This window comes from Telmatherina bonti (assembly GCF_933228915.1).
Source record: "Telmatherina bonti genome assembly, chromosome: 8".
NCBI lineage: Eukaryota > Metazoa > Chordata > Actinopteri > Atheriniformes > Telmatherinidae > Telmatherina > Telmatherina bonti.
Genome location: NC_136626.1, coordinates 15,048,637 through 15,071,193, shown reverse-complemented (window position 1 = coordinate 15,071,193; position 22,557 = coordinate 15,048,637). Strand labels below are relative to the sequence as shown.

General features: G+C 36.9%; 2 protein-coding genes across 5 annotated transcripts in view; one reads left to right on the top strand and one right to left on the bottom strand.

Moving 5' to 3' along the window:
- dock7 (dedicator of cytokinesis 7) overlaps window positions 1-22,557 on the bottom strand; it is a 52,565-nt gene that overhangs the window by 29,842 nt on the left and 166 nt on the right. For all 4 annotated transcript variants that reach the window (XM_079245531.1, XM_079245533.1, XM_079245534.1 and 1 more), the window contains exons 2-14: window positions 19,478-19,577; window positions 17,490-17,665; window positions 15,715-15,783; window positions 15,455-15,584; window positions 15,067-15,279; window positions 14,820-14,905; window positions 14,654-14,720; window positions 13,875-14,024; window positions 13,105-13,185; window positions 12,637-12,799; window positions 11,494-11,636; window positions 11,307-11,400; window positions 10,999-11,161 (exon numbers count right to left, since the gene is read on the bottom strand). In XM_079245531.1, coding sequence (XP_079101657.1) covers window positions 10,999-11,161; window positions 11,307-11,400; window positions 11,494-11,636; window positions 12,637-12,799; window positions 13,105-13,185; window positions 13,875-14,024; window positions 14,654-14,720; window positions 14,820-14,905; window positions 15,067-15,279; window positions 15,455-15,584; window positions 15,715-15,783; window positions 17,490-17,665; window positions 19,478-19,577 — 1,635 coding nt within the window. The remainder of the gene's footprint in view (window positions 1-10,998; window positions 11,162-11,306; window positions 11,401-11,493; window positions 11,637-12,636; window positions 12,800-13,104; window positions 13,186-13,874; window positions 14,025-14,653; window positions 14,721-14,819; window positions 14,906-15,066; window positions 15,280-15,454; window positions 15,585-15,714; window positions 15,784-17,489; window positions 17,666-19,477; window positions 19,578-22,557) is intronic.
- angptl3 (angiopoietin-like 3) lies at window positions 4,981-8,112 on the top strand (the record flags this gene model as incomplete). The annotated part of the gene is made up of 7 exons (XM_079245147.1): window positions 4,981-5,577; window positions 6,086-6,196; window positions 6,363-6,474; window positions 6,557-6,670; window positions 6,928-7,023; window positions 7,479-7,751; window positions 7,928-8,112. The coding sequence occupies exons 1-7, from the start codon at window positions 5,050-5,052 to the stop codon at window positions 8,110-8,112; spliced, it is 1,419 nt and encodes a 472-aa protein (XP_079101273.1). The 5' UTR covers window positions 4,981-5,049.

The window sequence follows — 22,557 nt, the reverse complement described above, 5'->3', positions numbered from 1 at the left end:
AAAAACTGAGTAATAAAGTAACATCCATCACAAGCACTTGTCATCAGTATAATATTAACTTAAGAACATGTCATGTATCACTGCATTAACCAACACATCTTTGTTTTGTTTTATAATCTCAAAGGCAAAAACCAATTGTTTCTACATAACATTGCTTCCAAAGTGAAGGATTTATGTCAGTAAAATCCTAAAAAAAACTGTTTTAAAATTGGCTTTGAGGTCTTGTAAATGCTTAAGATACAACAAATATTAGAAAAAGCAAAGAAAGCCAGATCACCACATAAAAAAGGTATTAGTAACATATAATTAACGTGTTTTTGAGTATGCTTTGAGAGTAAAAAGGAAAAAGTCACAAAATGTATTACGTGAATGTAGCAGACTTCCAAATCTAAATAGAAAACTCTAGTATGCATAATGATTAATTGTCCTTAATTTATCTATCCTTTCATCCAGCCTCTTTTCCCCATTTCATCCTGTATAGGGTCAAGAATAAGCTTGCTAGTCACACTTGCAAGGCTAGCAGTCTCATTCACTTTGTTTTCCTGTTTCTAAATAAACTCAACATTCTTCCTTACCAAAAAAATAGAAAAACAACTTATATATACACAATAACGCAATGATACATATCTGTCCACCGAGACCAATGAACTAATACAATGACCATAACTAAACCAAGCTTCTTTGAGAGTACTTGACCCAGTTACCTAACAAAAATTACATCAGATTCCATGAACTGATCAATTTAAGGGGAAAGGCCACCTTGCTAGGTAAACCATACTGTGATTGGCAAGTACAGGAGGCTTGACCTGCCAATAACTTACTATAGGGCGGATTTGTTAGTACAGTGCTGAGAAAGAAAACATTAACAGCTGGCTGTATTAGATTAATTTGAAAAATAATAATAAGCCTTATCTGTAGTTTCCACATTGCTTTACATCCATGAAAGCAATAATTCCACAAATTTATACTGAAAAAAGAACCCATAAGAAAAAGGATAACAAAAACATGTAAGCAAAAACCAAGCAGTCTAACTAATCCATTTTTTAATAAGTCAGGTACGTAGACAAAACGCTTGCCAGTGGTTCTCTTGCTTTAATTAAATCACACATTCACCAGCTATAAATTGTAAATACAGGGACATTTTTAATACAAAAAAATCTACAAATAAGCCAATACTGCAGTCCTGTATTAGCTAAAGTATGCTGTGAATATGCATTTAATCAATATATTCCAATAATTTACATCAGAGATGTTTGGGATTCTTGTTGATCCACAAAACAAAAAATTTAAAAAATATATAGTCATGTGTGCACACAAAGCTATTTAAATAAATAAACGATTCCACAGTGAACTATTCTATGATGTTCAAAACAAATTTGATAAAATAATCTTAGTGGTAATATCATAAAACCAGTCATTAAACAAATGCTGGTTACAAAATTGTTGAGAAGGAAGAGGAAGAATAAAAGCGTTAAATAACTTAGGATCAGCTGACAAACCGCAATGACGTGGTTGATTCTGTGGGGGATGGACCCACAGAGACAACAGCTGGAACCACAACTGAGAGGGAAGCGTGGGAATCTTTGTCTGGCGATCCAGGTTTACTTAATTTTTCGTTTTATTAACATTCATTTAGCACATCCCTCACAATTGCCATTTGAAGGGAGTTGCTGAACTTGAACTTAAATAGACCCAAAGATAATATTACAGCACCAAAGGTTAAATATCGTCAGAAGTCAACGTAGAGGCAAAAGAGATTGGTCGGTTCATTTCATCAGGTTCTACGGGTTAATCAGTATACAAGGAAAGCAAACTTAACACTGCAAACTCTACAACTCTCCATCATACCTGCAGATAGCAGTTGCAGTGGTTTGCAAAAGGGTTTCCTCTCTAGACATTTTTCCTGTTTCAGCATTAAAACCAATAACTTAAATGTATTTATGTGAGGGAATAAATTGGATTGATTTACATTTTTTTTTTTTTTTTTTTTAAATTTTTTAAAATGTAAATTTAGTAAAACATATAAATGAATTAAAATTACTGCATGCATATTGCGTATTTTGTAGAGCCACATTTTGCAGCAATTACATTACGGCAGTATTTCCCAATCCAGGTCCTCAAGTACCACTGCCCTGCATGTTTTACACATGTTACTACTCCAACACACCTGATTCACGTTAATGAACATTCTGAAGTTCACAGCAGCCATTAATTTAATTCAGGTGCTTTAAAATTGAGACACCTCTAAAATATGCAGGGTGGTGGTACTTGAGGTACAGGGTATGCATGTATGAGCTGGGCACACTGGGCCACAAAAACATTTTCCCATTCTTACTCGGATAGGTCCTGCTGATGGAAAACATGACAGATTCTCAGCTGGATAGAGGATAAAGCTTTGATTAGATCATTTAAACACAAACATCTCTCCTTAAACCACTTGATATCTGCTTAAGCAGAACATGTAGGGTCATTGTACTGTAAGGTGAACATCCGACCCAATGTGCAATCTTTTGAAGCCTGAAACAACGGGATGCTGCAACCATCATGCTTCATAGTGGATGTGGTCTTTAAGTGATAAGAGGTATCTGCTTAGCTTCAGACAGGGATTTAATTGATGGACAAAAATTAATAAATATAAAAATACATTTTTTATCTAATTTGTCCGGAGGACTTTGTTTTATATGTTTGGCGAACCTCTCCCATAACCTTTTGCAAACTTTTCTGAGTGCAATCTGTTGCTCAGTTTTCTTTTGGCAACACATCTGTGTAGCCCATCTCTGTGCAGTATAGTTTAGAGTGGTCCAATGGACAGATGCATCAGTCTCTGCTGTGGAGACCATTCCCTAAAGCCCAGGACTGTTAATGTTGGTAGCGAGTCCTTGCAAGGCATGTTTGTTCTGGTGACATATTCTATCCATTTTGTTTTGATGGATTATTTTCAAAGTTTCAGATTATTTTTAAGCGTAGTCTGGCTCTTGATTTTACAACATTAGTATATATGCTGAGATCACATGACTCTTGAACTGCAACCAAGTGGAATAGATCTTATTTAAATGTGACCACAAAAGCCTCTTTTGTCTTATTAAGCAACTTCATACAAATGCTTGTGACATCATTTTTTACTCATGTGTTTTCCTAAAATATCTTGTTAATTTTTTGTCCGTATTTTGATTTGGGCTATGTTGTTTCACCCAATACCTAATAAATAAATGCATTTCAGATAAGAGGTAGTAACACAAAAAAAAAAACAAAAAAAAAAAAAACAGAAAACCCTCCAAGTAGGGCAATGCTTCTAGATCTGGAAGCATCTTTGAAGCTTTGCTTTTTTAAGAAGCTAAATAAAAAGATAAAAACCTTACTGTTTGCTAACATGATAACGCTTGCTTCTATACCACAAGGTCAAGTAATTCATTCATGTAACAACAATGTAACCCAATGGATAATGCTGATGAGAGAATAAAAATATAGTTGAAAATCAAACTTGAAACATATGAAGAGAAAATGTTAGTCCCAAGCAGAAAAAAACTTGAGTGAGATGGCATTACATTCTTTCAGCTTACAAAGCCTTTTTCAGGCACAACATGCAGTTTTTTTGGGGGGTTAAATACTTTGACTTCTCTGTTCACACTAAAAAGCTTCCGTTCATCATTACTGGAAACTGAGGTAATTCAGCCTCATAACCACAAACTACGAAGAGCTCATTAAGAAGGCTATGTGGTATTTAAAGCTGCACTGTTACAGCCAAGGTGCCAAATTAAAAAACCAAAGCTAGGGTTGGGCAATGGGACAAATTTCCCAAAGATTTTAACTAAGTGTATCAATGTGTTCTTAGTAATGTGTAATGACATTAACCAAGCAGTGTTCCCTGCCATACAATGCAGAGCAAGAGAATTAAATCAGTAATTTGTCAGATTAAAGTTAATTTTTTTTTTGGCTGCACTGGTCCATCTTGCAATAAGAGGGTTCACTAGAATGTTTAATGCATTATTCATTTCTCCACCCACATTTCGGCAGTTTGTAACCCACTTCTCTTTAAGCTCTCCAAGTGATGCCTCAGCTTCTCTCCATTGCTCTAAGCTCTACCAATCCAGACTGTTCTTACAGGCTAACCTCTGTACTTGAGTGCAAAATTTCATATTTTTTATGCACATGTATAAAAGAAATAAAAAATTTTGCAACTTTGGACAATAATGGTATAAAACGTTGGTTTACCATGTTACCAAGTAACTTGATCCAAAACAGCATAATCATTTAATCGTGCTGTGTTTTTCCCGTACCATGTCACCTGGCATTACAAAGTAACATGCAAAGCATGGCAAACAAAAAGACAAGCCTGAGCAATAAAACCATGATGAAGAGTACACACTGCAAAATCTCCAACATTATTCATGCCTTGAGACTCAACCGTGGCACCAATGTCAGGCCCTTCCCCCACCCCACAAAAATGAGAAGGACAGAGAGATGGAAAGAAAGACTGCCTGGGCTGATTCAGCAGGATTCTAAATCAAACCTGGGAGCATGAATTACAAGAGGCATTATCAATCAGAGCAAAGTGTGCACAGAGTTATAAGGATTAAGATCGATTAGACTGAGGATCCATCAAAAACAGTGATGGCCATTGTTGGTTTTCTGCTGATCAGCTAAAGTACTGCACCACAGATGGAAAGCAGAGTAGGGTAGGGTGTGGTATGGAGAGGGGATTGGGGTTAAATGGTTAGTAGTGAAGCGAGGGGGGGGGTATGTCATTTGCACACTACTGTGATTTGTTTGTTCAGGAGAGGGAGGGCTTGGGAGGGATTTGGGAGGAGGTGGGGTACAAAGCTAAAAACATAGTAGAGTTTAATGATCAGCTAATCCCCCCCTTCCTCTATAGAGAGGGCAGTATATAACCAGGGGCAGCCTGCTGCTCTCACATCATTTCATCAGCAAGGGAGACAAGCTTGTAAGCTGAGGGAGAGAGGGGAGAAGTTGAGAAGAGCACATAGAGAAGAAAAGCAAAAGCAGAGTTAGAAAACATTCCAAAATTTAGGATTAGAGAAGCAAGTCATAATGAAGCTGTTTTGCCTGTTGTTCGTGTTAGCCAGCTACCCTGCTGCTGTCCATCTGGATACCTCAGGTAGACAAGCGCATCCCAACTTGCATTCCCAGGCCTTTGTCACAGCGCCAAGCCCAACTGAGGCAAAGTCTCGCTTTGCCATGCTGGATGATGTTCGCCTATTAGCTAATGGTCTCCTCCAACTTGGTCAGAGTTTACGAGAGTTTGTCCACAAGACCAAAGCCCAAATCAATGACATCTTCCAAAAGCTGAACATTTTTGACCGCTCCTTCAACCACCTCTCAGTGGTCACGTCAGAAATCAAGGAAGAAGAGGAAGAGCTTAAGAAGACCACAAATATTTTAAAGGTCAACAATGAAGAAATCAGGAATTTGTCACTGGAAATCAACTCTAAGATCAACAGCATCCTGCAGGAGCGTGCACAACTGCAGGACAAAGTAGGGAGCCTTGAGGAGAGGCTGAAAGGATTGTCCCAGAGCATTATCCCTGCTGAGCAGCTTAACGAAATCACAACACTCAAGGTGAGACGATGCTCAAGATGATACAACTCTTAGGAGTTTTTATTTCTCCAGATGCTTTACTGATACTGATTTCACAACTCCACTGTATGTTATGGGCTGAATAATTTGGACACTATCAACCAATAGGTTATTTTAATCATTACCATAGAAGTTTTAGAAAGTACTCAAATTGAACTTTATACAATATGAGTAGCACACTTTACAATGATAACATTGGTATTATTGGTAAACAGTAAACCCTGGACTAATTGTGTATTAGCATTTCAATTCTACCTTTGTCTAAATGCATTTAAGTACGATTAAGTGTAATATTTAATAAAACTAAACATACATTTCTTTCCAATAGGAATATTTATCTATTTTTACCATGATACTGATAAACAAGTCTGTTACACTTATAAAATACCAATGAAATTTTTCTTATTTATTTGCAAAAGTTGCTTTTACTATACCATAAAACCCAAATAAAGTTTTACAACATGAAATGCCACTGAAATATGTTTTTTAGGATGTGATTGAAGCGCAAGAAAAAACCATCACCAATCTTCTAAAAGCTGTGAAGGAACAGCATGATCAGCTGGATCACCAGAAAAGCAAGATTAAAAACCTGGAAGAAAAGGTAGTTGTGAAAGATCCAACTATATTTTAGCTTTACAGGTCAAACGTCTGATATCTGAGAGTTTGATATAGCACTACTTGTATTCTGTTTAAGTAATAGTTATAGTGTGCATGATCCTACAAGTGCAGAAAACTTTACTTAAAGATCTGTATGCGTTCTTTTGCAGCTGAGCTATGACAGTTTTCAAGATACTGCTGACAAGTCATCAGATTCAGACCAAACAGCTGCTGATATGTTTGAATATCTGACTGGAAACACAACTGGTCTGGAGGCAAACGGTAACTATTTAAAGAATATAATAATTACTTAAATTATTCTGATGGATATAAATAGTATGCTAATGTTTTTTTTATGTTTTAGACCTCCCTGTGGACTGCAGTGAGTTGTTTAATAAAGGAGAAGCAAGCAGTGGGATTTATGTTATTAAACCAAACCAGTCGGAGGCCTTCAATGTTTATTGTGAAATTGATTCAGGTAAGTCAGATGTCAACGACTTTGTTTTCAGACAGATTTTCTAAATCATTTCTTAGGACCTGACTTTTATATATTTTCCCATGTTGGCTTGTGACCCCAATCAATAGTCTAAGAAAAACATATAGTAGCTGAACATGAATGGATAATCCATAAGGGCAGATAACAGGATTGATATAGTATTACTGATAAGGAGACTTTGTGATCATTTGGTAATTTAAGTGCATTTGGGGGTTTTTTGGGGTTTTTTTCCCCAACAGATGGAGGTTCAACCGTCATCCAGCATAGGGCAGATGGTTCAGTGGACTTTGACCAGACATGGAAAAAGTATGAAAACGGTTTTGGAGATCTGGAAAGTAAGTAAACTTTAGGTATGCAGTAATTAATGTTTCATTCATCGTTATTTCAATGTTGTAAAACTAAAACCAATTTGAATTTAAACAGACTATTTTTCACAATAGGTAACTGTACATATTGTGGCCACTTATTCTTAACTCGTCGCAGGTAACAGTAACTGTCAAACATCAATTGAGAGTTGACAAAAAGACTTCCTGCATTATCAGAGTACACAGCCAGTTTGGCAGCTTTCCCTGGAGCATTCGATAAGACCAGTCATACTGAATATCAAAGAAATGGCTCTTGTATATGTGCAATACCCACTGCCACCAAACAAATAATTGATTAGAAAAGGCAAACCCAGTGCTACAGGCACACCCTTTTCTGATCAAATGTTAGTGAATAACCTCTTAAAGAGTTTGATAAATATGAAATGTCCAAACAAGATAAATGTACTGGTTTATCTGTCATGCAGAGGACTTCTGGCTGGGCCTAAAGAAAATACACAGCCTTACACAACAAGGAAGTTACATCCTGCATATTGATCTGGAAGACTGGAGGGAGGAAAAGTATTGGGCTGAATACAGCTTTGTGCTGGAAGGTCCTGCTAAGGACTACACCCTTCGTATCAGCAACTTCTCAGGTGATCTGCCAGATGCAATGACCAACCTTACCGGCATGAGATTCTCCACCAAAGACAGAAATAACAACAAACAACCCAACACCAACTGTTCTCGCAATAAAACAGGTATAGACTTTCATCTGTATCACTACCACAAAATTATGAAATAATGAGCATCATTGCCTACATTTTGTTGCTTTTTAATGACTGAATGAAGCATTTAAATGAGAAGGTTTTTCTAGGTCAGACCAACTAGTTAAAATGATGCGTTTTGATATAACTCCTGATTCCTATCCTGGCAGGTGGATGGTGGTTCAATGCCTGTGGTGAAACCAACCTAAATGGAAAGTACCAGTGGTTACGGGCAAAGGGACGCTCTGTAAGGAGGAAGGGCATTCACTGGCAGCCTGGCACTGGTTTCTCATATTCCTTCAAGATGACCAAAATTGCATTGCGACGAGCCATAACTACAGACAATGCCAAATGAGCACCACAGTTGTCACATTTTCTTTCAAAATTAGTGGTTATTTTTCCACAGTTCCATATAAGGAGGAAAATAACATTGCATTAGATATGTTTACCATGCTAAACTCTTAATTAATCTGTAGTGAGAAGCTTTTTGCCTCCTAACATTCTGGCACATAGCAAGTCAGACTTGGAAAACTGTTGCAATGATACAAACATTGCATGACATGTAGGTTGTTAACCTATTGGGTCCGATCCAGCAAGCACAGTATAACCGTTATTATGCAACATTTGCAATAATTTGCAAAACAGACATTTTGATCCACATCCACAACCTGGTTTCATGTTGGTTGCAAAATACTACAGAGCTGCCGTAGAATAGAGAACTTTTTGCATTTAGCTTTACCCAAACTTTTGGGTGAAGCTACATGCATGTGAGAGTTTCTTTGTCTGCTAAGCTATTTTAAAGTGTATTTTATCTTTAGGTGAAACAGCACTGCATGTTCTTTGAGGCTACAGAAAAAAATATCAATAGGTATTACATAATGTATGCCAATTATGTAATGCCAATTATATAAGGTTCAAGCGATATGCTGTCAATTCTAACATATTTTAAAAAGTGGGTATCGTGTCAGCAGTAGAGTATTCTGCAAAATGTTATTCATATAAAGCTTTGGCAGTGCACTGATTAAGTCTCTCTCTTTGTCTGTTTGTTTGATTTTTCGTTCCCTTTTTTATTCTCTAATGTATTTAAAACATTTAGTGCTATTATATGATTTATGCTGGTATTGTTAAATAGCATCATGTCTGTATACATTCTGTTATTGAGTCATATTGACTCGTCATTATTACAACACAATCAACTGTACTGTAAATGTTTCTCACACTAACAGTCATCCTGATAAGAAACAATGTATGCTAACAAATCATGTTTGTGAAAAAGTAAATAAAATGCATGTCAGTATAACTATATATCATGAGCATATTTTAGAATTGGTTTTAAACCATTTACTTTTACAAAGGAAGCTGTGCAAATGCATCCCAGAAGTAAAATGGTGACTTGAGATCACAAAAGATAAACACAAGATTGGATATGACACATATAAATGCAGTTAATTAACAATTATAAAATACAAAGCAATTTGCTTGTATGGTTAGTCTAGATTATAAAAAGTAAAAGAACTTAAATGCTATGATTTTTTTTTCCATCCATCCATCCATTCTCCACCACTTAGCCAGGGTCGGGTTGCGCGGGCAGCAGCCTAAGCAGGGAAGCCCAGACTTCCCTCTCCCAAGCCACATTTGCCAACTCTGTGGGGGGGATCTCAAGGTGTTCTCAGGCCAGCCAAGAGATATAATCCCTTCAGCGTGTCCTGGATATTTCTCAGGGTCTCCTACCGCAGGGATGTGCCTGGAACACCTCATTAGGAGGCGTCCAGGAGGCATCCTGACAAGATGCCCGAGCCACCTCAACTGGTTCCTCTCGATTCAGAGGAGCAGCGGCTCTACTCTGAGCCCCTCCTGGATGACCGAGCTCCTCACTCTATCTCTAAGGGAGAGTCCAGCCACCCTGCGGAGGAAACTCATTTCAGTCACCTGTATGCAAGATCTTGTTCTTTTGGTCATGACCCACAGTTTATGACCATAGGTGAGGGTAGAAGAATTGATCGACTGGTAAATTGTTCTTAAACACGACAGATCGGCGCAGAGTCCGCATTACTACAGCCGCCGCACCGATCCGTATGTCAATCTTACACTCCATCCTTCCCTCACTCGAGAACAAGACCCCAAGATATTTAAACTCCTACACTTGAGGCAGGACTTTACTACCGACCCAGAGAGGGCAATCCACCCTATTCCGGCTGAGGACCATGGTCTCAGATCTTATTTTCCTTAAAAACATTTTTGTATGCAAATAAAATAAAAAAAATCCATTAAACTTTCATAGAAAGTAAAAATCTGTTTTACTTTCAAATCTATTTTACATAAACAGAACAATTTTTGATTTAAAAAAAAAAGTCACATTTGACTGCTTTAATGCATGAGACACACATCTTATCTCCTGCACACTCCTTTCCTAGTAACAAAACAATAACCCAATTTTCCAAATGCTGCTACTAAAAAATGAATAATCAAATATTGGTTCAATCACAACTAACAAAACAGACAATCCGAGGAGACAACTAGCCAGAAAAAATGTCTTGAATTCAAATTTATCATAAATCCTTATAAATATAATAAAAAGTTTTGTTTTGTTTGCATACTGAAAGACATATTCACTACAAATCCAACAAGTTTTGTAAATGTTTACCATTTCCTGAAAATGACATGCTTACCTACAGGTAACTCAATCTGTATGCCTTTCCCTTTGGGATTAATAAAGTACTTTTCATTTCATGTAATCTATTCATGCCCAACCTTGTTATTGCACGAAGTGCTGACTGACATCAAAGTCAGAAGGCAGTGTTACGACCCATTTCTGTAGGATGCAGGGCATCAGTAGGGTCTGTCATTAATAAACCCACACCCAGGTAACTGCAGACAAACAAGGCCTGTGACAGTGAAGCTCTATCAACAGCTTCGTCTGGTAATAGCTGTCTCTCCTAATGACCTTGACAAAAATAGCCCTTTTTCAGGTGGGCAACGTGCACTAAATACACAGATCATGTCTACAGTACTAGTGTACATAGGTCTTGTTTGCCTGCGTGTGCAGTGTCCTGACAAACATGACCTGCATACAAGGATAGACATTATGTGAACATTAACAAGCTGCATTGTTAGTCATCACTGTGAAAAGCCTTCACTTAGTGTGGCTTGGTCTTTAATTATAGTCTTTCCTTGCAGGGAAAATAACCAATCCCTGCAGAACTAAGAATTAACTAAAGGCAATTATTCAGTTTTTCTCTACCTGTATGTGGTGTTTGGCACGTAGACATCCCTGGCAGGGAATTCCAGGATCTCTCTGGTGGGGCGCACTCTACTGTCTGGATAAGGTTTAACCTGCAGGAGGTCAGGAGTCAAGCAATAGTGTGGGCTCTCTGGAGCTGGAGAAATGTCCAACTTCAACTGGGCTGTGATGACAGAAGAGGAAGGGAATGATGAGAATGTAAAGAAAACTGTCTGAATCTGAAACAAACTTGATTTCTTCTTGATTTTTTTCTCCTTTTACTAACTTACTAGTATATCAAAGCAGGTTTGCTCATGTGTCATATGTACCTGTGATGGGTCTCAGTCTCCTTAAAACTGAAGAAGGTCTTCTCATATCAGCTAGGAACTTATATAAATCCTCATCGCTAAGCCTGTCCCCTTCCTAAAAAATGAATAACAAAAAGTTAACCAGAAACTTTAAGAAACAAATAAAGTTTCAATGCAAGGTGGCAGATTTACATATTAATGAACATACCTGTTTAAAAAAGTTGGTGATTGTAAGTGTTGCAGGTCTGAAACCTGTCAGGCTACACGATTCATCGCCACTGGTGGTCCTCTCCAGGGAACGCCTTCCCATGATGCTAGAATTCCTGCGTTCTGACCACGAGCCTTTTCTCTCTGCACACAAATGATTGAACTAATTCTAGATTTGAAAACCTACTTGAAGTAAATTTTCTTAATCTGCCTAGCAACAAAAAGCAGCCCCAGCAGTCATCTCAAAGAAACCTTAAGGTCCCGTGTTAGACAAGCACAAAGAGCCAAACTTAAAATAACACAATGATCAACACAGCTGTATACTTTGTTTGGATGTTTGTTTTTTTTATCTTCATTATCTCTGTCTGAATTTTCATTTATATGTTTTAGGAATTCTTTTAAGTTAAAGGTTTTAAAGTGTGTTGATGAACTGACAGGTCCATGAGTATCATGCATGACTGCCAGATCTACTCATGATCTCTGTCCCTAGATAACAAAATGCAACACTAGCTACGTTTAGACAGACAAATATTTAATCTATCCAATTGAAATCAATCAGACCAGAAGTTCCAGCTGACATGTTTACATGGATGCTAAATGAAGTGATCTGATTAGCTGTGTGTTTACATGATAGATTTAATTTAACACTTCTGACATGCAAAATGCATACTAATTCAGAATAACTTCTTTTTATTCTTATTATCTTGTAACTTTTCACCATCAAAATGCTGAATAATCCTCATTTCCGTTTCTAACAAAAACATTGTATTCTATCCAGTCCCGTTCTGTTTTGCTGCTGCCATGTTTTAAGTCTACCGTGAACTCCACTCCATGTGGTTCACACATGTGCAGAAACAACATCCACCTAAAAATGTTTGGAATGGTTATTTTATGTTTAAATTATTTTTTAATTCTGACATACACATTGTGGCCTCTTATTCTCCCCTTCTCCTCATTTTCTGGACGTACAATTGAATCAAAAGTGTTCCACGTAAGCACAGCTACTAAGACTGTTAGTGGACATAAATTAAATATGCTCATAGATAATTTTTTCTTTATTATCACTACTAAAAGCATCACAGTGAAATGCATTAACCTTATTTACATTCAGTTTAATACATCTGGAGTTAAATAGGTGTCAGACCTGAGAGGCTCATCTCCAGCTCTGTATCTCTCTCAAGACTGCCAGCACTGTTTACGATGTTCATTAGATGGATGGCGGTCCATGCAAAAGGCATTCTGTAGCGGCCCAGGCGCTGGCAAAATTGCTCCGACTGACTGCGTAACTTCTCCAGCTTCTCTTTGTTCTTTTAAAACAAACAAAAAGTGTATATTATCTATTAATAAAGGGGACACAGGCTACTATCAACTACTTTTAATGGCTTAAAACATGATATATGATATTAAATTGCTATATATAAATATTAAATATATATTTCATATACATATAAAATTTTATTAAATTGCTAATAAAAATAGGAATACTGCCATAAAAGAAATTAACTTGGGATATTGAGTCACCACATATTACAGCATCATGTATGAACATCATTATAATCCATTTAAGAAAACATCTACATGACATTTAAGATATAATTCAAAAGGATCATACCTTGGTAGCATCTGACTCCTTGAAGACCATATAAGGCTCTGCACACTCCCCTATATCACCTTGCTGCAGTACCTTTTCCAGCTATTTACAACACATATAGTTACATATAAGACATATTTTACTTAAGAACTATGGCAACACAATGGCAATTCACTGTTTGTATGTTTTGTTCAAGTGAAACAATTTCTACGTATCAGACTATTGACTTATGAACTTCTGGCAGCTATGTTTATTCTTATGCAGCATCTGCATAAGGTCAGTTGCAGTATCACAACTGTAGGCATAGTGTAGGTCTGTGGGGGCATGACACGAACATTTTACCCGTGTCAGCTACACCAGCCATAGTGTATGCAGGCGCCGCACGGGTATAAATCCAGCTTTAATCTTGCTGGACAAGCAGATTTCTCATAGTTGATTTATGGTATGTCTTTCTGGGTAAGTCAGCATTACAAATCAACATGTACAGGAGTTTCTTATGGCTCATGCAGTACTGTCCCGTCAAAATGGAAATACGAATGCAATACTAAATTTGTTACGAGCACTTCCTGATGTCTTTAATGCACATGCAAACTGAAAACAGATTACCTGTTTATTGAAACTGAGTGTGTTTGAAGGTATTTCTTTACCACAACACTTTAACAACCGCACTAAAATCATTCATCCCAAGGTATCCTAGCATCAGCTGCAATATAATAATTGCATTTCATTCTTTAAAAAAAAAAAACAAAAGCTGTTGAAAAAAATGGAAATGATGGCTAAAACTGCTTTACCTTGATGACTAGGAAGACATCCTGGGAGGGGTAGGTAATAGAGAAAATAGCAGAACGTGCCAGTGTAGAGATGGCTGCTGTCTGTATGTGTGGACGCAACATTGCTTTTGTCTGTTCGGAGTTTAGGTCAAAGAAAAAGTTTTCCGATATCTGAGGGACATAAAAAAAAAAGCAGGATATTTGAATTAGATGACAGCACAACAAAAATATATTCACGACAATAACATCATAACTGTTATAATAGGGCAGCTGTAGCTTACTTGCCAGTTTGATTCTTCACTTCCCTAGTTTATATATCAGGGTCCATGTTGCCGCTAATGTGTTTCTTTCCAAGTTTCTTTGGATAAGTGTCTTCTTAGTGAATGCAACATATCATAAAACCAAAGTTTTAACACAAAGTGCTGTTACTGCGATCTAATTTCTTTCTGCTGACAAACATGGTGACATTTCAGAGACAAATGAGACCTGTGTAATAGTGGCGCTCCAGAGCAGTGCAATACATGTTGGAAATCTACTTATCAAGGCTACTGCTACCCTCTAGTGTCTGTTACTGAAGCTAAACAAGAGCAGAAGCCTGCAGCATCAGATGGGCTCGTTCAGATAGACACATAGTTCCAATGTGTGATTTAACTGCGTTCTCAAAAGCATAACAGGGCTACAACATAAAGTTTTATAGTCCACAGAAGATTCGTTTTGGCCACCCAACGATTTTAATGGTTTGCAGAAGTGATCACACAACTCAGGGCTGAAGAAGCGCACAGGAAAGCATAACAGCTTACCTTTTTCTTTTCCTTGACATCGTATAAGGCCAAACTAGCAAATATGGGTTCAATTTCGATTTCAAACCTTCACATGGAAGAGAAAAAAGGAGCGGGTCAGCAGAAAGCAGCAGTTAAATAAAAGAACTACATAGCTTGTTTCTGAAAAGGGCTGTCCACTACTTACTTCAAGGACAAGCACTTGACGAGTAGCCTCTGGCCAAAGTGCTCTTTAGGTACCTCAGGCACACAGTGGCGCTCAATGGGCTCCTCCTGCATATTCACACAGAAGATCACAAGTCAAGAATAAAATATGTCATAAAACTGATTATTTTCAACTGATGAATAATCTTCACCAAACACAACCAAATTTCAGATCTAAATGGAATAGTGATTACCAGAAGATGCTTTAATGGTCAGGGTGCATACTGTACCTCATCGAGGGCAGGGTGCAGAGCAAATAGCTCGCGATGGCGGTTGGTCTTTCGCTGCTCCTCATTGTGCCGGTCAATCTCCTCATTGGGAGCACGGTCGAGGAGGTGAGGAAGGAGGGCATCAGGGAGGGAATTCTTCAAGTCAAAAATGCTGCAGGCCCAGCTGCCCCGTGGAGTGTCATCTATAGACATCGACCGCCGCTTCAGATCATCCTAAAATGCAACAAGCCCATAAAAAACATGAAGCCCAAGGAGACAAATTCAAACTTTAAAGCTAATGCTAAAGAGGAAATGTGAACAAAAAGTGGTAAAAATGAGACAGTAAAAAAAGAAAATGGGAGGACAGCTGTGGTCTTGCACCCTCTCAAACACACTGAGACACTGGTACCTGATCGTCCTGATAACTACTGCTGTCAGGCATCTCATCGGCCTCAAACACTTGTTTGGGCAGGCCTTTCTGACGTTCCTTCTGTTTGTCCAGAGTATTAGGGTTAAAGCCTGTACCGAGCTTGTGATATCTGAAGGAGCAAACAACCATTTTAAAACACTGCTATTTATTTAACAGTTTGTACTCAACATACATTAATATTCTGCATAAAGCTGCTTTTATAAGTTAAAGGTCTAATAACATGGCAATTCAAGTCTTACTTTCTGTTAACAACGGCCCAGTCTTCTGTGTAGGATCTGACACAGTCTCTGACATGGGGGTCAGTGTCTCTGCAACCAGACAGACAACCAAACATGTTTTATTTTAAAAATAAAGTCACACTTTACACACACAAATATTTCTGTCCTTTTTTTTTATCTCTGCATTGGGTAGAACAGCATATGTAAAATAAATTAGAAAGGGTGATATGAAAAGTCTTCAGGAACTTAAGGATACATATGGTGTCATAAAACAAGACCTGTTTAAGCATTTACAAATGCAATACTATTATATAAAGTGAAGACATCCTATAATTGAGACATTTATATTGGCCTACAATATAAATGTCTCAAAACAAGCACTGACTCTGTATGTCAGGCCAAAGTGGGAACGAGAGCTGAGTGAAGAAATCCCAGAAGAGATGTGGGATGTCGTGGGAAGCTCACAAAACTACAACACAGATGTGGCGAGAATCTCCTTGGAAGAACCTAATTCGATCCTTCACAAAACTCTAAATTAAAAGTCTACAAATGAAAATTCAGCAATTATGTTGGAGACTATGTAATCACATGAATTCAGACCAAACACACATTTTCACAATACAGAAACACAATACAGTCATCCAGGGATACCATTCATTCAGTTGTCTGTAAGATACTGATGCATCTGATACAGCAATCTTGTCGAGTATTGTATCTAGGATATGTGGACAAAACAGGGCATGTAAAGGACAAATAACTGCTGAAGATTCTCCTCGTTGCAGCAAAGAAAGCAATATCCAAGAACTGGTTTGAGAATGAAACACCAACATGCTGACAATGGCTGTGTGATTGGATGTCTGGCTGTGTGGGATTTCCCAATAATAGAACAACTTACTTCTAAAATGAATGAAGAGGCATTTGCAAAGGACTGGGGAAAATGGTTATCATGTAATACAAAAAAGGTTTTAATTCATTTTATTAAAAAAAAAAAAAAAAAAAAAAAAAAAAAAAAAAGTTTTATTACTGTTTAAGTTTTATTTAACTTTTGACTATGTTCTCTGTTGTTAAACTGCAAAACCTGAAGAGGAGAGTAGAGAAGTGGAAGATAAGGAAGAGTATTAGGGCCACTGAAGAAAAAAAAGATTAAATTCTTAGAAAACAGTCAGAATTCTGACTTTAATCTCAGAGTGCTGACTTTTTCTCAGAATCCTGACTTTTTGTCAGAAATTAATATTTTTTCTTCAGTGGCCCTAATACCCTTCAGTAGGAAGGAGAAAATGGGGTTGAGGGGAAAAAAAAAAGAGAAATTTTTATGTGCCCTCTGAAGAACCCGCAGAAAACTTGATTTGTAAAAGAGAAAATTTATTTTACTGAAATAAAATAAAAGTATCTGAATTTATTAAACTTTTTGTGTCAAATATAATGCTCTCTTTTTGCTAAAGTTATATATTCCTGCAGAATATTATCTTCTTGGTATTAAGTAGCATTTGCCTCTAATTTTCAAACAAATGAACCTGATACTTTTTTTAATTTATAAATCTTAATGAACATAATGGAACAAGACCAGCTCTAAAGTAGCTTGTAGTTCATGTTTATACTATCCTTGAGAGGCTAAGAAACAAATAAAATCCCATTTCTGGGATGCTATCTGGAAACCTCCTTTCACTTCTGTAATGAAACATTAAAATGCTATAAAAATTGAGGGAAAAAAAACATTCATTGCAAATTCAGTGTGTTGTTGTGCTTAAAGTCCAATTTTAGTCCTAAACCCCTTCTTAGTCACAGTGCATACTTACCCTTCCTCTGGGACAGCTTGAACCACAGTGCGACACTCCCTGGGTGTGTAGATGACTTCGATGTCATCAGGAGGAAACTCAATCAGATCTCTCAGGGGACCAGACTCAACGATGGGAGGGTGAGTGATGAGGTACTCCTCAAAATCCACCGGTTCCACTGCCTCTGTAAGGGGAACCTGATGGGTATAGAAAGAAGTCAAATCAGGTCAATGAAAAATTTAATCAGATGAGGGAAAACTAAAAAAGCTCCTTATTGAGTATTCTGCCTCTTCTTTTGTTGAATATTCATAGTATAAACTGATTTCTTTTGGTGCCACGAACAAACATCTCAGTTTCGTTATACAATCTCCAGTTCTTAGTAAAAGATTTAGGAGACTTGCATGCATGCATGAAAAGTCGTATAAAATAAACAGCATATCCAAAATATAGGATGATTTAAATTGAGACAACAACTTTATCTCGTGCATCAATTTCAAAAGCATGTATGAAAACCAATTTTATGGTTTTCACATAAAATCATTAAATTAGTTTCATATTTCTCACGATTGGGTATCTGCATTCATGCAACTATCTCATCAGACTATGCCATTTCAAACTTACACTAATGGCTTAATGTGTCCTCTGCTTTTTAAATGTTTCATCTGTTTGTTAAGTTGGACTGTATGTGTTTGTACCTCACAGCTTTTCACAGTTTAATTAACAAATTGTGGCCTAATTAAGAAGGAAATGAGGAACAGTTGTTTGTGTTTGGGCTGAGGGCTGTTCAGAGTCAATTGGCATAACCTCTTTAACAAATATACAGTTTGAGCTCAACACAGATAACCTTAGAAATAATGCAACAGCTGTATGGTGAATAAGCCATTCGGGGAAACCTCTCACATGGAATGAAAATTTCTTGTTTCTAAAATGCCGATCCAAAAGAGTTACACAGAGACACAGAGTGTTGCAGCCTGTATGACATCATAGAGATGTCAACCTAACATGGCTAATTGGTATGACAATTAGCCATGTTAATAATGGCTAATGAATAGTGACAAATGTGACAAATGAATAGTGACAAATAATAGCGACAAATGAATTCTAGAGCAATCAGTCACTATTTTTAAATGGCATACTACTTGACATTAAAGCTACCAAGATTTTTTTTTTAACTACAGGAGCTGCTTAATAATGAAAAAGAAATCATGTGAGGTTATATAATAATCCAAGTCTGCAAAACAAAAAGATGAACCTCAATGTAACATTCCAAGACATTGTTATTGCACATATTCATGTGTGTAATTGTTGCTTTTCTCATCCTCCTACACTGCAAACTGTTACCATGACAGTCTAAAGTGTCTAACTTGCACATGTACATGTGCCTAACACTGAATAGAAAGCCAATTTCACATTGCTTCTGTCCAGATCATGCAAGATATTTGGCAGTGTCTCTGCAAATGTGACAAAGAAATTACCATTCTTCTGAGGAGATTCATTTATGGACATCTGGTTCCTCAAATTTTCCATTCAAATGACAAACAACATGTTTCTCATTTGCATGCAGGACTTTATGATGATCTTGAAAATACTAATATGTCACTGCTTTTTCATAGTTTGATGTGAAAATACACAAAAAATTCGGGATATGTAAACAGATAATTTTACCTGAAGGGATTTTAGATTGGCAGTAAAGTACTTTAATAAACTGGCTGACACAAACTATCACACCACTCTGTACTTGTATGAACATTTTTTGTTTTATCAATCTTGGAAAACAAATTAGTCGTGTTGCATTGTGCTGTAATGAAAAACTGGAGATATGAGAACACCCAGTAGAAAAGGCGTATTTTATTGGAATTTGGATTTGCGATCATCACTAGACTTCATGTAGAATTTAGCTTTAGTAATTCACACAGATATGCTAGTTAGACTTGGACAAATTCCCCAGATTGGACAAGTATTGCCAAAGTCTGGATCCAATTCTGTAGAAAAAGCTTTGGACAACTCACTGTGTTGCTTGTTGCTGTCCCGACATTAAGGTTTTTGAAGAGTTGAGGGGATCCTCCATACTGACCGGCTATCTGCTTCCTAACCTCTGCTGCCACAGTCCTGCAAACAGAAGTGAGAAGCAAAGAAGAAATACAGTTCAAGTAAAACTTTGTGAAGTTTTTATATTCACACAATTAAAAATGACTATTACAATTATAGTCAAACATTCCTACAACAATTAATAAAAAAGATTGGATCTCCTGTCTAATGTATGAATGTTTATATGTAATCTATTAAGAGAGCAGTTAAACAAATAAGTTGCTTCTTTGTTCAGCATCTGTAATAGGTAGACACACCATTTTGGTTAAGCTCTTAAAGTAGGTGCTTTTTGTTCATGCTTTGATGACAGATCAGTGCTGAGTGGGAAACATACACAAAAATATAGAATAAAAAACAAGTACAATGACAAGACTCAAAAAAAGTGAAAAACAAAAAAAGCTTCATAGACCTTTAAAGAGCCTTGAGAACTATTGCTCCATAAAAACTATAAAGAATTCAAAGATAGTGAGGTTCTTTGAAAGCTGAATATAAAGAAAACTCAAAAGCTCACCATATACCTGAAGCAACAATCAAAGAAAAGATAGCTAGAATGTTTCAGACACAGCCAACACTCATCATGTAAGGTTTTTTTTTTCTCTTGTTTTGCTTGATTGCTTCACTGGATCGCTTCAGAGAAGTGAGGCAATCATCATATATTACAACAGCAGAGACCAGAGAGGAGAAAAGCAAATAAAAATCCCTGGATCCCAGTGGTCAGCACAAAGTTCTGGGTCTTCGCCTGCTGCTCAAGCTACAAACAGGCCCTCTAAATCACAGTAGCAACCAAAACCACTTAGAGACATTTGCCTTGAGCAAAACAGTAATGCAGCAAGTAGCCCAAAGTGACATAAATAAATAAAAAAATTGAAATCAAGGTTAAACAGGAATAAAGGAAGCAATGAGGCTCCATGGCAACGATTAACTGTAATTTTTTATCAAACTTTTCCATACAACCAACAAATTGTCCAATGCTCCTGTAGCTTCCCAGTATTCATCATAAAACAAAGTAACTAGTGTTAATGCAACTTCAAACTCTTAACCATGATCAACGTAATGGAGAGTTGTCAGTCTGTCAGTGTGGCCATTGAAAACAACTGAGTCATATCGGTTTCTGTACACCAATCCTGTCTGACAAGCCTGCCAAACGAAAGTCCCACTTATCATTTAAAAAAAAGAAGATGATCCATCCTGCCAGTTATCAGTAGAAAAGATCCAATGGCATCTTACAGTGCAGTGCCAACTTTCCTGCAGAAAGGCTGATCTTACCAGCACGTTCCAAAGTCTTCCCAAAGAGCTAAAGTGTTCTGACTGTCTGTGATAAAGGTAAACAAATCTTTCATTATTGAGATCCTCCATATTTTTTTTTCCAACAGATAAAATTTCAAAGAAAAAAAACCTACAATGCAATCTGATGAGATAAACCAAAACAAATGTGTTGTTATTTTTGGTTTGAGAATAGTGGTAGCAAGAAGATTGTTAAAAGAATGCATTATACATATCCAATCAGAAATAATCATCAGATCTGAAAAAAAGACTATAAAGACTGTAAATAAAACTTTTACACCAGTTTTGACAGCTAAAATTTAATTTTCTTGTCTTAAAACTTTGCCAAAGAGAACATTAAAAATGGAGGTTACAAAGTCTTTTTTTTTTTTTTTTAAAGTTGAACAGTCAACAAGACGTTACAGTGGTCATTCTACATTGTATCACAAATAAAATCTTTATTCTGTCATCCTATTGAGCAATTTTACTTCAGTCTCAGATGGTATTAACAGTAGTTTTGTCCAAAATAACAACTAAAAACATGCAATTGCATTTAATTTAGGTAATCATAGGTATTCATGATTGCACAGTCATAACAGTCTCCTTTAGCTGCTTGAAAACAGTTGTCAGAGTCTAACAGAAATATATTCTTGGTCCAGTTTAATAGAGCTCATTGGCGGTGTTTACACTCGTGTAATGACTGAATCTGGTTGCACTTCTGTTCTCTTATGTGGACATTATATTTACTTGATTTTTCACTTTTGTTTAAAAAAAAAAAAAAAAGAAGAAAAAAAAAAAGAAGCAAACATCCATGTTTATACAGTAAGAGTTGCACTTGTTCTGTCTTGCAGGTGAAGCTACAATTCCAAAATAACATTTTTAACTTATTATGATACTGGCCATTTCAGATTTGACTTAATTAACAGTTCTAAAATAAATAGGAAAGAACAGCAAGAACAATGTGTGCGGTCTCTTATAATCATGTAAAGGTTTTCCATAATTCCTAAAATCCCAGGTGATAATAAAAAGCTCTCCAGTGGGGATAAAGCAGTTATTTTATCCAAAATAAATGCCAGCACTATGATTAAATTAATCAGCAAAAATATGAGTTTTAATATGGAATGAGCCAATTATAAATTGACTGATAAAATGAGGTAGTTCGTGTGGATTTTTACTTTATGTCTATATTAACGCCGGGATGGTGGCATTTGACAGCTTGCACAAAGCCCTTTGTTAAGGAGATTACTTTGATCTGTCTGAGAGACGGGGATGAGATTATAATATCAGTATTTCATGGCGCATGTGGGTGGTTTTTGTCCTACGTAAGATTTCTGCTCTCTCTTCAGGCAGGTCTTGTTGAAAACAGCTCAACAAAGTTCAGCCGCATCTCTATCTGTGTCACTATCTACAGTAGCTTCCCATCGCTAGCTACTGGATGCAAATTAGCTAACGCCTCACAATGTATGGTTTTCAATTTACAGTAGCTGAGTCTCTTAAGTGTGGGGTGTGAAAGGAAACCTAATTTCCTTCTTGCCAATATACTTTTATGACATATGTATATCGCTCCTTTGTTAGCATTCAGTGGAATAGGAAAGCCGCAGCTAGCACAGTCGCTGCCTGGGTGGGTCTGAGCATCTCTACCGTCACAGCTAACGAGGGGTTAGCTCGGAACAGACAGGCTACTGGGCCTCCTGCAGGGTTCCTGCAGTGGTGGGGTAAGGGCGACCTACATTAAAAC